At 33.5% G+C, this 15503-nt stretch overlaps 2 protein-coding genes across 2 annotated transcripts; one reads left to right on the top strand and one right to left on the bottom strand.

The window, feature by feature from the left end:
- Window positions 1–6820: 6820 nt before the first annotated feature.
- LOC108224632 (protein SENSITIVE TO PROTON RHIZOTOXICITY 1) lies at window positions 6821–9250 on the top strand. The gene is made up of 2 exons (XM_017399309.2): window positions 6821–6930; window positions 7557–9250. Exon 2 carries the CDS (start codon window positions 7592–7594, stop codon window positions 9131–9133), a length of 1542 nt encoding a protein of 513 aa, XP_017254798.1. The 5' UTR covers window positions 6821–6930; window positions 7557–7591; the 3' UTR covers window positions 9134–9250.
- Window positions 9251–10502: 1252 nt separating this feature from the next.
- On the bottom strand, window positions 10503–12141 carry LOC108225657 (GRAS family protein RAM1). The gene has a single exon (XM_017400583.2). It carries the CDS (start codon window positions 11962–11964, stop codon window positions 10597–10599), a length of 1368 nt encoding a protein of 455 aa, XP_017256072.2. The 5' UTR covers window positions 11965–12141; the 3' UTR covers window positions 10503–10596.
- Window positions 12142–15503: the final 3362 nt, after the last annotated feature.

The raw sequence follows: 15503 nt of genomic DNA, 5'->3' as shown, positions 1-15503 counted from the left end.
TACTTGGCTGCTTACAAAAGAATGAAGAGCGGAATCTCACAATTTTTTACCTGCTATCTCTAATGCTTTGCTCTTCAATTCTCAGTGTTTGGATACATTGAAATGAAAATTACAATGTGAATATATACTACTACAAACAAACCTAGTCTGCAAAAGTATTTTCCTACTCTTTTTCTAGCTATTACAAATGTAGAATTTCTTGGACTTGATAGAATATTTGGCAGCTTGAAATTCTTGTTGCTTTGCCAGAAATGGTAGGTTTCAAGGTTCTCAATATTTGACTAAACTGCTTTTGGTTTAACTTCCAAAACTGGTGCAGCATCTGTCACATCAACCCATGTGCTTTTTGTCCTTTACTGACTTGTAGCTTTCAACTGCTAACCATCAACTGCTAAAACATCTAGCGATTGATGGCCTTTTTGAATTAGCGATTGATAGTCTTCCAAATTTAGCCATTGATGGAATTTATGTAACATCTGGGATTATCGGTGTAATTATTTGAATGATTAATGAATATTATATGAATATTATATGAATTTTATGTGAATTTCTGTGAATTAATTGGTTCCTGTTCTATTAATTTAGTTGTGTATTTCTGACTAAATTTGAGGAATATCAATTTTTATATGTTCAGTACGAAATATAGTTTATTTAGATATTTTCATATCGATTTATGCATTGTCGTATGATTTTATATTTGATTTATGGATTTAATTACGTATATTACATTTAATTATTAATTATTTTGATTTTACGAAAACCGTCAACTTGTAACGGTACCGAGATTTTATTTCCCGAAAATTTCAAGAAAATTCACCTTTAGCCTAATTTGAACATTCCGGACACTTTTCATGTTTTGACTTTTTCGATCCGGAGTACGGTTTGTTCCGGAGCCGGTCTGGCGGAATCTTTCGGTATTCGATAATTATCCGGTTGTATCGATAAACGTGAAACTAGATATTTTATACTTATCCTTATCTTGTCATAATGACGGTGGGACCCGCATACTAATGACGGATTAAAAGCCCCGTTTTGATGATTATCTCGAAAACCGGTACCGATTGGACCCGTTTTATTAGTATAAAGCTATTAAACATTGTATTTTTATGCCATATATGATCCAAAGGGGTACTAATTATTCATAAGTATAAATATTCTTAACCGTACTTTATTTCATTACGAAAATCATAAAACCAGTTAAAACCGAGAAATTCCCGAGAGAGTTCTTTGTGTTCTTGAGATTCAAACGAGGATTTGGACGCGTTATCGGACTCGGATTTTGGCGTTCAAGGACTCAAATTGAAGGTTTTAACAAGTAGAATCATAATCCAACATCAGAATCAGTGCAGAATCATCAGGTGGGTTTGGATTTTGAGTTTTAAATTCGAAATAAATAAGCTCAAATTAGGGCTTTTTGATTTTGAAGTTGTTTAGGTGTTTTGATGATTGTATGTTGTAGATAATGTTCTCCTGATCATTTTGGTATATCATATGCATGATTTGGAGTTCAATAACATAGGTAATTTTAAGTTTAATTATCGAGTGTTGAAATTAGGGTTTATATGAATGTTTGAATGTTCTTAATTAAATTTTGGGACTTTCTTATCTGTTGATTCTGGAGAAGATTTGTTGATACCATTGTGAAGAGCGTGTCAAGAGGAGTATGTATGTGTGTTTAAAACGACGGAATGAGCTGTGTACAGCTTGCCGGAGTCTGGAAATGGAACTCGCCGCCGGCGAGCTTCGTTTTCATTTTCCGGCCTTTTTAGGCAACGAATGGTGATTTGGTTGAAGCCTTTAAGTTCCTGGTTGCAAGATTAATAAATCTGGAGAGTTTGGTAGTTGTCTGAGGTCGGGGAGGCCGTTTCCGGCGGGTGGTCGCGGTGGCCGGCGGCAAACTACCGACCGGTCACCCATCTTTTGAAGACGGTGATGATTAGTCACTGAAGTCTTCAATTTTGCAGTTTAGTCACCCCCTGAAGTTTCTCAACTTTACACTTTAAACCTTGAAGTTTTAAAACCTTTAAAAAGTTTTATTTATTTAATTTTAATTTCGAAAAATCATTTATTTTAATTTCAAAAATAGTTTTTAATTATTTATAAATTCAAAAATAAATCTGATTTAATTTATTAATTAATTTTAATTGATAATTAATTATTATAATTATTCAATTAATCTAATTATTAATTGATTAATTGTTTTAATTAATTATTAATTGATTTTAATTGATTTATTAATTAGATTTAATTATTTTAAATATTTTTAAATGATTTTAAAATTCCGAAAAATAGTTTCGAGCTTTAAAATATTATTCTAAAATATGTTTGAAGCTCGTTAATTGATTTCAAATGATTTCGGACTTGATTTCGAGTATCCAAAAATGGATTATTTATTTATAAAATGATTCTTTGACCCGTTTTAATTCCGAAAAATGTTTAAAAATTCATAATAAATACCAGAAAAATCCGTTTGACTTCAAACCCCTTTTGAAAAATATATTTTATTAAATATTTTATGTGATATGTGCTATATGCTATCTGATTGATATGTTATGTGTTTACGTGATTGATATAAAATTTTTTTTACATATCTTTTGATCCGTAAATCGGATTTGGGTGAAACGAAGGGTAGTTAGAAGCCCGTTTCGAATGTAAGATGATGAGAATAGTATGAGATCACATATTGATAATTAGTTGTGATGATCAGCAGAGAAGCCAGACGTAATAAAGGGGGAAAGCAAGTGGATATAGAATAGTATATCGAGCAGGAGCGATTGAAATTTGAAATCGTCAATATAAGGCAAGTTTCCTTGATACTTTCCTTCAATTATATATATATGATCCTTGATGTGATTGCTTTGCTAGCTTTCTAATTCACTCATGACACTTATTGAGCCATATCATGAATTGTTTAATTCATCGATTCTTAAACCATCAACCAGATTCTTTGACTATCACTTGAACTATTCATTCATTGATTCTTGAGCCATTAACTTGATTCTTTGATATCTATTTTGGAAACCTTATTCAATTGTAACCCTTCAAACCTTGAGATTTTTGGATAACTACCATATAAACCTTATTTCAATGTTCTGACACACCTTTGATATCCAAACCAATTGACTGGAAGTCAATCATACCTGGAATACCATACACCCCACAATTGTGATTCCTTTTCAATAACCTAATTTCTTTGGACTTGAAAACACCCTTTTTACATGTGAATTCTTTAATAAAACCAGAAACCTTCTTTTATACAGACCATGACTATTGTTTCACTTGAAATCCAGATATGCTATATCTGATCCTTTGACTCGTGGAATTATTCCTGATTCTTATTGTAGAATATCTTAAAGATATTGCTGAAATGAATTCTGTTTCTGCTCCAAAATTTAATCATGTTCTTAATGATTCTGTTTATTGCATTATATTGTTATTCATCCTGATTTATAATAGAATTGGATAGTTTTTCTTAAATGGACCAAATGAATGGTCAGACCAGATGAGTGGTCACTTTAGGCCAATGTGTGCCTTGGATCCAGTAAACGAGCATGGCGGGGCCTGCTCGGGGTTAGTGTCTGACTGATCAGCAGCCTAACCTTTGGTTTTTAAAAATAAAATTTAATATCCAATTCTAATTGATACTCTAAAAAGAAACTTTGACATTGAGGTTGATTCTATTAAATATTGATTTCCATCATCTTTTGATAAATGTTTAAATGGATATTGTTATACTTGCTGAGCTTGTCAGCTCACTCTTGCGATACTCTATGTTCTTTCCAGTGAAAGCAGAGAAGGTTGGTAACGATGATACTCAGGCTAGTGGTAAGGCCAGGATTCCAGGCTGAGAGATGGAGAGAGCTATCAGCAGCGCTTGACTTTTGATATATGTATTAGTTTGAATAATGAGACACAAATGGCGTGTAAGCTTGTAAGATTTAAGTTTTTATTTTGGGATTTGGGTTTGTAATAATTAAAGTTGTGTTGTGGCTTGTTTTATACTTTAACCTGTTGCGATCCAAGGACAGTGAAGGGTCACTATATATATTATATCATTAATTACAGGTTTATGTTGAGATGTGGACCCCAAACTTCTGACCCGGGTTTGGAGGGCGTCACAATTTATGTAGCGATTGATAGAATGATTATTTAGCCGTTGATACTCCTTTACAAGCGATCGATCTTCACTTCACTTGGATAGATTACATGACTTCAAAAATTTTACAATTATGTCGCCCTATCTACTCATCCATTGATAGATCAACCGCTAATATAAAAGCATATATTATTAACCTATCAATCGCTAAAATACTCCAGTTTTGTTACAGTACCACATCAGCCGTTGATGGGTGAATCAGATCAATTGCTACTGCATTAGCATGCTAGCAATTGATCAGCTACATTTGATTTTATTATAAATAAGAATAAAATAACTTTGTATCATCAAGTATCACATATTCCTACCAATATTTGAAAATAAAATTAAAAGATAATAATTTTGAAAATAAGTTTTATAGGTACAGTATTTTTTATAATAGTTTTATAAAGGTAGTATTTTAGATAATTTCCCTAAAATATATTTAATAATTAAATATTAATCTTTTGTTTATGTAGTTAATTAATTGATTATATGTTAATATAATTATTAAATAGTCATAAAAAATATTTAATATTTTTTATATAGTTATATAATCATTTATACATATTAATCGTGAAATATGATATATGTATTGTTCATTACAAATAAATTCACGTAATTAAATTTTATAAATAAGACAAGTTAAACAATTGCAGTAACAAGTAGATATGATTACCTCTTGCCTCCGCAAACCCTAATTTCCCCTCCTCTGTCCCTTTCTTTGCTTAATAGCAGCCGGGGCTTCCACCGGATCTCTACCGGTGGAAAGCCCCAAAATTTTTTATTTCTCTTCTTTTGTGTTTGCTTTTTCCTTCCAATAAAACTTCTTTGGCATTTGTTTTTCCGGATCTAAGGATTCAAAACCTTTTCCGATTTGGCTTTTTTTTATTAGATCTCAATTCCACGGAACTACGGATTTCTCGTTCTTCCCGGTGCTTTTATCCTTGAAAGTGGCCCGAGTTATCGTGTTTCTGTGAGTTTTGTTCCCCAGATCTAAGATTGACTTGGTTTAGCCAATATTTCATTTACGCATTTGGTTGTTAGGTTATCACGTTTGGTTTAGTTTTTTGTTGTCTCACCGTTTGTGTGAGTTTTGTTATTTTCTCACCGTTTGTGTGAGTATGATGTTTGATTTAGTAATAGAAATTGTCAAGGGATTGCATTCTCAGTCGATAGCTCAAACTGTTTGTGACGGAAGCGAAAGTGGCGAAGTTTGTGTAGATATCATCTTCAACAAATCACGTGATTTTATCTCCAAGATGAATGGATTAATCAGTGATTGTTTCTGTATTTTGTTTGTTCGACGCGACTGTTTATGTAGATGCCGTATGGCTTTTTATTATTGAATTAACTCATTTATCAAAAAAAAAGAAGTTCTTGAACGAAATTTTACTTTCTTCTTTGTACTCCCGCAATAGATAATTTTTGTTCCGAGATGTATTAATTGAGTAGTTGTGAGAATAATATATTAGTTCGAAATAATATTGGATTTTTAATTTTTATTTTAGTTTTTTTTTTGAGTAAGTATCAATTCAATAATGAAAAGCCGTACGGCATCTACAAAAATGTCGCGTCGAACAAACCATAAAACAGAAACAATAGCTGATTAACCCATTCTTGTTAGAGATACAATCACGCCATTTGTTGAAGATGATATATTTACATGTACCTGCTTCACCATATCCAGTTGAAACTAATCCGGTTTGAGCTATCGACCATAATTGCGATCCCATAAAAACTCTTATCACTAAATCAAACACCATACTCTCACAAACAAAGGAGAGAAATACTAAAACTCTCACTAAGGAGAGACTACAACGAAACTGAAATTGCAAATTAAACTAAAATTACAAAATAAAAGCAAACTTTAGATCCAGAAAACAAACCACAAGAATAAGAGAAACCGGACCCCTCTAAACCGTATAGCCATCCATTTGATCGGAGAAGACAAAAATCCGGATACTCTGATGGTTTTGATCTAAAAGTTTTTATTGAAAAATGAAAAGAAAACAAGAGATTGGGGCTTTCCGCCGGAGAAAACCGATGATAGCCCCGGAGATTATAGTGGAGAAAGAAGCAAGGGAGGCGGCTCTGGAGAGAATTTTAGGTTTAGGGCTTATTAACTGAAAACAATTAATTTTTATTTTAGTTAATTAAGTGAAAAGCTAAATTTTCTTTTATTTTCTTAGTTGAATGATATATTTTGTTCAAATTTAATAAATTTAATAAAATTTATACTAATATAAAATCTTATATTATTATTAAAAGTAAAATAATAATATAAAAATAATTAAAAAAATAAGATATTGATATATAAATTTGAGTCAAAACTTAGATTGAAATAAAAAATATTATTCAATCTAAATTAGGACCCAAATTTAGGGGAAAAATAAATTCCACGGAAGATAGATTTCTTACGTATGTCTATCCAGTGACGCCAAATATAAAATTACTAAAAAAAAATAAAGCCTACTTCCCAAATAAAGCTGCAGACTGCAAAAAATTAATTAAATATCTCAGTGACCGTAAAAACTAATAATGTACTACTGTTGACCTATAAATGGACGGTACAGATTGAAACAAAAAAATCAAGGGCTCTGATTGATTCTAATAAAATGTATATTATTGGGTCCCATGTGGTCCCACATTGATGCAGACTAGTGATGCTACTTGATACCAGATATGTAATAACCTTATATATATACTCAGAGTTGAGTTTGTTTCTCTCTTTCACATTCTCTATCCTCTCAGTTGAAACCCCAACAAGCTGCATCTTTCTAATCTTCAATCTGGTGAGTTCTTGTTCTTATCTTTATAAAATTACCACCTTTATTCATTGTTCTTTACTTTTTTTACTGTTTTACTGTGTGTTCTCTAAGTTTATTATGTAATTTTTGTTTGTACTTGTGTTTATTTTGGTTCTTGATTTGTGGATGATTTGATTTGTTGAATTGAAATTTAGGTTTTGCTTTATTTGTGTGTGAATGAAGTGGTTTATGATTGTTGTTTAGATATAGTTGCAAAAAGATGGGATTTTTGGTGAAATTGAGGTATTGTGAAGAAAGAATGAAAGATGAGAGATTTGTTAGGTGATTTTGAAATCACCAGGAAGTTTTATCTGTAGTGAGAAAATATCGATTATCGGAAAATTGAACTGTCTTGATCTTTTGTGTGTATGGGCAAGGGGGGAGTGGGAAGGGGGCAGGGGTGTTGATTGCTACTGTGTCGTCTCATATTGTGCAGGACAGCAAAGGGTATTCGATGTATTTATCTGTTTGATAGTAATGTGGATTTTATTGTTTGTGGTCTATGAAGGCGATCTTTTTGATTTATTTGGTTTACTTGATGGATTTGATAGGTATTGTGTGTGAAAGATCTAGGTGATGTTTCTTTATTTGATGGTCTTTGTGATGTACAGATTTTTGGCTTTGGATTTGTGTGATAGAAGGAATTATGGATCTTCAAAAGAGGCTGTGTGGAGTAGAAACATGGACAAAATTACCTTCGTCTACGCAACTTGAATTGCAGAAGAAGGTGCCTCCTGATCAACACTCTTTCATCAATTTTAGTTCTCAGGGAAATGTGCAGAAGTGGAATGATCCTTCAATTATTGATTACTCCACTAGGATTGGAGAACAGTTTCCTGAATTCGTTCAGCCTTCTCAAACACAGTGTACATATCCTTGCAACAATGATAATCAGATGAATATTCTTGGCCAACTAGATGGTCAGATGAATGGAATTCGTGATGCAATCCGAAATTGTGATTGGGATCCGAGAGTAATGCTGACTAATCTCTCAATCATGGAACAAAAGATCCACCAGCTCCAAGATTTGGTACATATAATTTTTGGTCGGAGAACTGAAGCTATGAATGGGTCCGAGGCACTGGCAGCTCAGCAACAGCAGTTAATTAATGCTGATCTCACCTCGATTATAGTTCAGTTGATCTCAACTGCTGGTAGTCTTCTGCCATCATCCAAGAATACCTTTTCCTCTGGCAATCCTTTTGGAAACGGACTTGGGCAGCCTGGTGGAATTGGATATCCTTCTGGACCTTCTGGAACTGTAAATAATCATGTGAACAAGGTAGAAGATCATTCCGACCAGATTGATCTGATTGTGAACAATGTCGAAGACCATGATCTGAAGGATGAAGAAGAAGTTGATGAAGGCGAACACCTACCCCCGGGTTCGTATGAAATTCTGCAACTAGAGAAAGAAGAAATTCTTGCACCTCACACACATTTCTGTCTCATATGTGGAAAGGGTTTCAAGAGGGATGCCAATTTGCGAATGCACATGAGAGGTCATGGGGATGAATACAAAACTCCAGCTGCACTTGCAAAGCCTCACAAGGAGATGTCTTCTGAGCCATCACTTGTTAAGAGGTATTCATGCCCTTACATTGGTTGTAAGCGAAACAAGGATCACAAAAAGTTCCAGCCTTTAAAAACGATCTTGTGCGTGAAAAATCATTACAAAAGAACCCACTGTGACAAAAGCTACACTTGCAGTCGATGCAATACAAAAAAGTTCTCAGTAATCGCAGATCTTAAAACACATGAAAAGCATTGTGGCAGAGACAAGTGGCTCTGCTCTTGTGGAACAACTTTCTCAAGGAAAGACAAGCTTTTTGGGCACATTACACTGTTCCAAGGCCATACTCCTGCCATTCCACTTGATGAAAATAAAGGAATGGTTGAGTTGTCCGATCATGGGGAAGCCAATGAAACTCCAAGTAAAGTTGCTCGAACAGATTTTGACTTCAGCCCTGCTGCCTTCCTAAATATTATGGACGCCAAGGGGACTGCTGACGAAGATACAAGAATTTTCTCGCCTTTGGACTTTGACATTAGTAGTCTCAGTGGTTTCAGTGACTTTCCCCGGCCTCCATTTGAAGACTCGGACAATTCTCTGTCGTTCCTGATTCCGAGTGCTTGTAATTACCCTAGGGGAACTGAAAGGAATCCAGGTTCTAATAACTTAAAATGATAGATTATTCATTGTAGAAAGTTTCAGCAATGCTTTGTGGTAGGAATTTTATTGTTTACTCTTGAATTGCTTTTGTTATGTAAACCCTTGGTCTTCAATAAATATTATTCTTACAAATGATTTCTACCAAGTCAATGATGGTTAAATATCAAAATTAAAAAGTACCAAAAAAAAGTCAACTAGGCTAGATTGGCAAAAACAAAACAAGAAATGGTCAATTAGGCTTCTGATTTAACAATTGCAGAACATGAACTTCTTAAACACTCAAGTTATAAACAACTTCAATTGTCCTAGCTGTAATTTACCTCAAAACAGAACCACACAAGCATAAGACATTGTTAAGAAAAACCTTGAACTGTTTCCTCATCCTTTTCAGCATCATCAGAAAACATCAACATAACAAGGCCTTGGACTTGATGTGTTGTTCAGTTGTACCTATCAGTATTTAGCAAAACCAGACCCTCCGCAAAAGGCTGAATGAAAACTGGTGCGTCATCGTTGTTCTTGATGTCAAAATAAGAAAAAGGAGTCCAATGGTTCAATGAATCAACAATTTCAGTTGCTTTGTGATCATCAAGATCATATGAAACTAATTTATATCCCTGTGATCTGTCAAAAAAAATAAAATTATATCCCTGTGCTACTATCGGTTCACCATTGTTCCTTACTCCCAACAGAACTTTCCCCCGGATATTTTCACTCAGAATAATCCTCGTCTTCATCACCCATAAACATTCATTAAATATCTTGTCATCTTCCAATACCCACACGTCCAAAAAGTGATTTCCATGGTAGTCAAACTCCTAGTCCTCAGGTTTCTCGTCTTCCAAGTCATCGTATTCAGACCCGTAGTCTTCAGGTTCATCATGTTCAGGCTCGTAGTCTTCATAGTCATCATCTGCAGGTTCATAATCCTTAAAGACCTCAGTAAAGTACGCCACAGACTGCCCTGGAGGATGACTGACATAATCACCAAACTCATATTGAGCCCAGTTAGGTAACGAAACTAGCTACTTGCAGTACATCCATCTTCGTATCAAAGCACAAATTTTAGATTATAGCCAACCAATATAGTCAATACCATTGAAGCACAGTTCAACAAATTTTACATAATGTTTTACACGTTCAATTTAGCCAACGATTATAGCCAACGCCGTTGGAGATGCTCTAATTAACAGCAATTATTATTGATTTTTCCACATAATGATACATATTAAGAATATGATCATCATATTGGAAACATAATCGTATAACTTATCTTTCTATATTATTCGAGATGCACGAAAACTGAACTTCATACGGGTAAGAATTTAATAACAAATCGTATCTTACTATTCGAAGACAAATTAATCGATAAAAAATAAAAAAATATGTTAAATGTTGTATTATTACTTATTGTTGAAATGATTATCAACAAAACCGAACCAATATGTTAAAAGAATACATAACAATAAATATATCCATCACACACAATGCCATGCAGAGGCAGTTAGCAAACACCTGTCCTGCCATCCCAGAGAGATAGCTGTGTTCTCATCTCTTTCAAAAACCCTAAATCCACCATTCTCTCCATCACACTGCACTGGACAATACTGGCTCCTGATCTTCAGCAGAAGCTTAGCCTGCATTACGCTTTTCGAGCTCAACTTGACCCCTTCAAATCCATGGCCTTCCATTCTTCCTTTCCATGTTTCCATCCTCTCATATTTCATGCAATTTGTCACATCTTTTTCAAAATTTATAAATCTTTTGATTTCCCTACCAAGATGATATTTCTCAATCCCAAGTCTCTCCGCGCTATCAAGGGGTAGACAGTCATCTAAAGAATCAAACATTGCAGCAAAATAGTGTAGAGATTCCATGAATCGCGCTAAGAAGCTTCTAGGATTTCTACTACCATCTTGTTCCACTAGGATTACTGTGGCAGGGTTCAAGAAATGGACTGATTTTAAGGTATCTGAAATCTTCGAAAAGCTAGTGAGAGTGTTGAGATGAAAGACTAAATTTACTGCAAGTGTTTCATTGTTCCTTCTCTTAATGTTCGAAAAACTTGAACCTCTTAACAATCCTTGAAACTCGAAAACCAGGTTTCTGAATCCCTTGGCAAAACACACTAGTCTTGTCTCAGTTTCATGCAATTCTTCAGTGCTCCTTCCAAAGGCAGTTATTCGAAGAGATATCCGATGGCTGTTCGTGGTCTTATCCGATAAAGATTGTATAAGGGAAGGCCATTGGAAGCCATACGAGACGTCGAAATCAATAACATGCAAGGCATTATTATTATACCCCTCTTCCTTCTCAAAGGCTTCAATAATGGCCTGATTAGCTGTAAAATGAGCAAATTGGTAATAAGGAGACACTTTGTAAAGCTCAGTGAAGGCCAAGAACTCTTCCTCAGCAGTAGGTTCCTTCATTATCATATCATAAAAAGGCGATTTTCGCGTAAGAAGCCTGGCCACCAAGCCATCAGCAAAATAGGCTGCAACCCTTTGGATAGAATCTCCTGACAAGCACACATTCTGGAACAACTCACTCAAGCTCTCGACAGACGAATCGAGCTTATTTTCATCGACAGAAGTGGCTGAGATCAGGAGCAAATGAATCAAATGAAGCCCTTTTCCATCTTCAGCCACACCTTTCCTCTTGTGATCTAGTTTCAACATATCTTCTCTCAGTTGAAGGAGGTTTAATATTTTACCTTCACACTCTTCTTTGGGCTCGATCAGAACCTCCTCTGTTTTCATTCCTTTCCTCTTCTTGTCGAAACTCGAATTTGAGTCGATCGCAAGTGTTAAATTCAAGAACTCTTCATCATGATCTGTAGCTTCCATGTTAAAACCTCAAAAAGAAAGTGAGAAAGATGAATAAAAGTGCATGAAGAATATAATAAGGGTGCAGGTAGACCTACTTGAAGGTTGGTTTAACCAAACTAGGGAACGGGTAAGGGAATATATCTTGAAAATTCTTTCATGGCATTACATGTAATAGAAACAAAAGACAAGGGAGAGCTCTACAAACATATAAACAAAAGTTTAAATTGGGATAGTATACATCTTTCATGTTGATGATGTAAAATATATAAGGATTTTTTGATTTCTGTACTTCCTATTTTACTATTTGTATGATATTTAGTTCTATAATTTTATTCAATTTGAAATTTAAAATGTTTTATGAAACTATATTTTATAATATTTTAAAATACACGTCGAGTCCTATTTATATATTATTGAACGAGACACCTTGAATATAATTTTATGATATGTAAAAGTACAAGTTTTGAGTATTTAAGAAAGTTTATATCTATCGCTTCAATTGATTAAACGTTTTAGTGGTTCTCTCGTTTTATTTTAAAATATGCGCAGTTATTTTTGACTGATCCTCGTAACTCTACTCCTTTTTAAGTGCTGGAGTTTCGTTGGTTACCTCGTTCTGTTTCGAGATATGTACAATTTTGATACCCTAGATAAAGTAAAATCATTACCAATCCAAAAAATTATCTTACATACTAAGAAAAAAGGGATATGCTGAGTACTATGAAAGAAAATAGTTTTGTTTTGTTTCCCTAACTTTTGTATGGTGGATCAAGAGATGCCATTTGAAAGCAACAAAAATGAGCTAGAAATTATGAACGAATCTAACCTACCGTCTACAACAAAACCTTGTCTTTTCCATCTCGTCTAGATACCTTACAGCAACTTGAATAAGTTACCTATATGATGTGCTAAACTCACATTTAAATAATATGTGGGAAAAAAAATGCACTCCAACACTATCCTAGTGATTACTTAAATCACTGGCACAACCTCAAATCTATTAGCCATTACCTATTTATAAGTAACCCCTGACCATTAGCTATTTAATATTTATGAATAAAATAATCATCGCTCTCCTTTTTTCTTTGTCTTTTCCCTCCTTTTCCCATCCCCTCTCTTAAATTTATTATTAAAATAATCTTAAGAGAACGAATATAGGGATTGGTATTGGAGTTGACACTAAAAATAGATTATTACCTAAATCACTAAAACTCACTTAGAATTCATTATTTTATATTATTAATAAGTAATAAGATAAGTAACCTATTGGAGCTGCTCTCAACCCCTACTACATCCATCTTCTCCTTTTCAGTTTTCACCCAAAACTAACCAGCTGATACATATTCGATTCACTATAGAAGCTATCAGTCTCGAAATTCACCGATTTTCCTTCACAAAATGGCAAACATAACAAAATGAACAAGAATCTCGTGAGGAAGCTACAATATGCACTAATATTCCTAGCCAGAAATGAAATGCACAAAAGACAAATGGAAGGAGCAACTTTTACAATGGGGCATCTATTAGAAAAACAAACGATTCGATACTAACATTAACAATATGCGTATTTTTTAAACATTTTTGTTGTTTTATGAATTTGTCAAAAGTATCATTACGTGCGGGCGCAACTTTTCTCCTTTTATGTGTTCAAGTTTTGATGTGACATACATCTTTATCAAGTAAATATAGTTTTAGTTGTATTGGGCATTTTTTTAGTCATGTAGATATGTCCTGCGCCTCGTATGCAATCAATTTTGTCCATTTTCTGAATATGCTGGTGTAAGACAAATCATGTATATATCATATATTTCTTATTATCATATTAGATAACTTTTATTATAACATAAAATCATGCTCATGTGATAATGTGTATTTCTTAAAAATTTAGATGAACTTGTTACAACTTAGTTTAGTGGGAGACTCGAGTTCAAATCTATTCATCACCGTTTATTACGTGTTGAATAACGATGACTCGGGTTCAACTCCATTCATCTATATTTATGTTCATTATGCGGTTTGATCTTACTTGATATTTCACTAATACCTTGCAGTGATTAAATTATGATTATTTTTTTAGGGTTGCGCTCAAGAGAAAACCCATTCATAAAATAGAATTTTAGAACCATTAAGGTTGTGATGCCGAACTCTAAATTTTAAATACATTTTTAGGATAAATATATGTTTTTCAACATTATTATGCGTGTTCAAAAATAATTTCAAAATGTAATATATAATACTACATATTTTTCATGTGAAATCCTAACTAATACTAGAAATAAAACTTCTAAGGGTTATAAGAGGAAAATGACCTGGGTGGCATTCAAGGAAGAACCAATGCTTAAAATAGAACCTTAGAGCTACTAAAGTTCCGCAAAATCTAATTTTTAATTAAATTTTTAGGATCTAAATCTAAATTCAGTGTCTTTTTGCATTGCTGTGTGTGTTCAAAAATAATTTTAAAATATAATACATAAATAAGGTCTTTTTGCAAGATCTTAATTAATACTATAAATAAAGTTAAGGGTTCTAAGAATACTTAGATTAAAAATTTTGAGAGGAATATGACCCCATATGTATCGTATTATATATTATATATCTTTAAATAATTAACAATGAATTCATTACCAAGATTTCCTGTTACTACAATCACAAATCGATCAAGGTTTTTTCTTTTCTTTTTTTAATCGATTTTACACATCTTAATTCGTCACACAATTTCACAGTCACTAACGGAAGATTTTCTCAACACAATTACTTAACAGAATCAGAACATTTAAAAATCGATATCACATTGAAACCTGTGTTTGAAAGAATCAAGCTGATTGAGAAGCAGCAATAAAGACAAAACAAGTCGTTAACATCGCATATTGAAATTCAACTCAAATGAATATTGTTCTTCTTGTTAATGCAGAAGTGGTGTCAACTTTTGTCCCATGCAATGTCACAAAAATAATAGGGTCCTTATCCTCATGGTGTTTAGCTGCAGACACAATGATTAAGTTAAGATTTAAGGACTTTTTTTAATCAAGTGGTTAGATTCTTGCAGTTGAAACATGAAGTTGACATTTGGCGCTGCTAGCTATTCGTCTATGCACTCTGCATTATACTTGCCGTTGAATATGACATTGTGCTGGGATTTTGTTTTATTATTTTTTTCGTTATTGTATAGGAATTCGAATTTCAGGGTCTAATTTTCGGAACAAAGGTTGGCCAACTACTTGAATAACCGTTTACTGTGACGGAATTTATCGACGGAAACACATCTGTCGGTAACTGCCGACGAAACAACAACCGTTATTGTACGCATGCGTTTTAACCGGACCCAACAATCCATCATAGATTACTTCAAAAATGTTAGCAAATTAGTATATATTTGTTATTTGTCGGAACCAACAACCCACCATAGATCAATTCAAAAATGTTAGCAAAGTGGTATACAAATTTATTTGTGCTTATAAAGAGCGTAAATACTGTTTATCTGATTAATTTGTGATGCTACAGGTACAACGATTGTTTGTTATATTACGGTTTATATTAATTCTAACAATATTAAGCAT

This window comes from Daucus carota, chromosome 6 (genome assembly GCF_001625215.2).
Source record: "Daucus carota subsp. sativus chromosome 6, DH1 v3.0, whole genome shotgun sequence".
NCBI classification, from domain to species: Eukaryota; Viridiplantae; Streptophyta; class Magnoliopsida; order Apiales; family Apiaceae; genus Daucus; species Daucus carota.
This window is presented reverse-complemented; position numbering and strand designations above follow the sequence as displayed.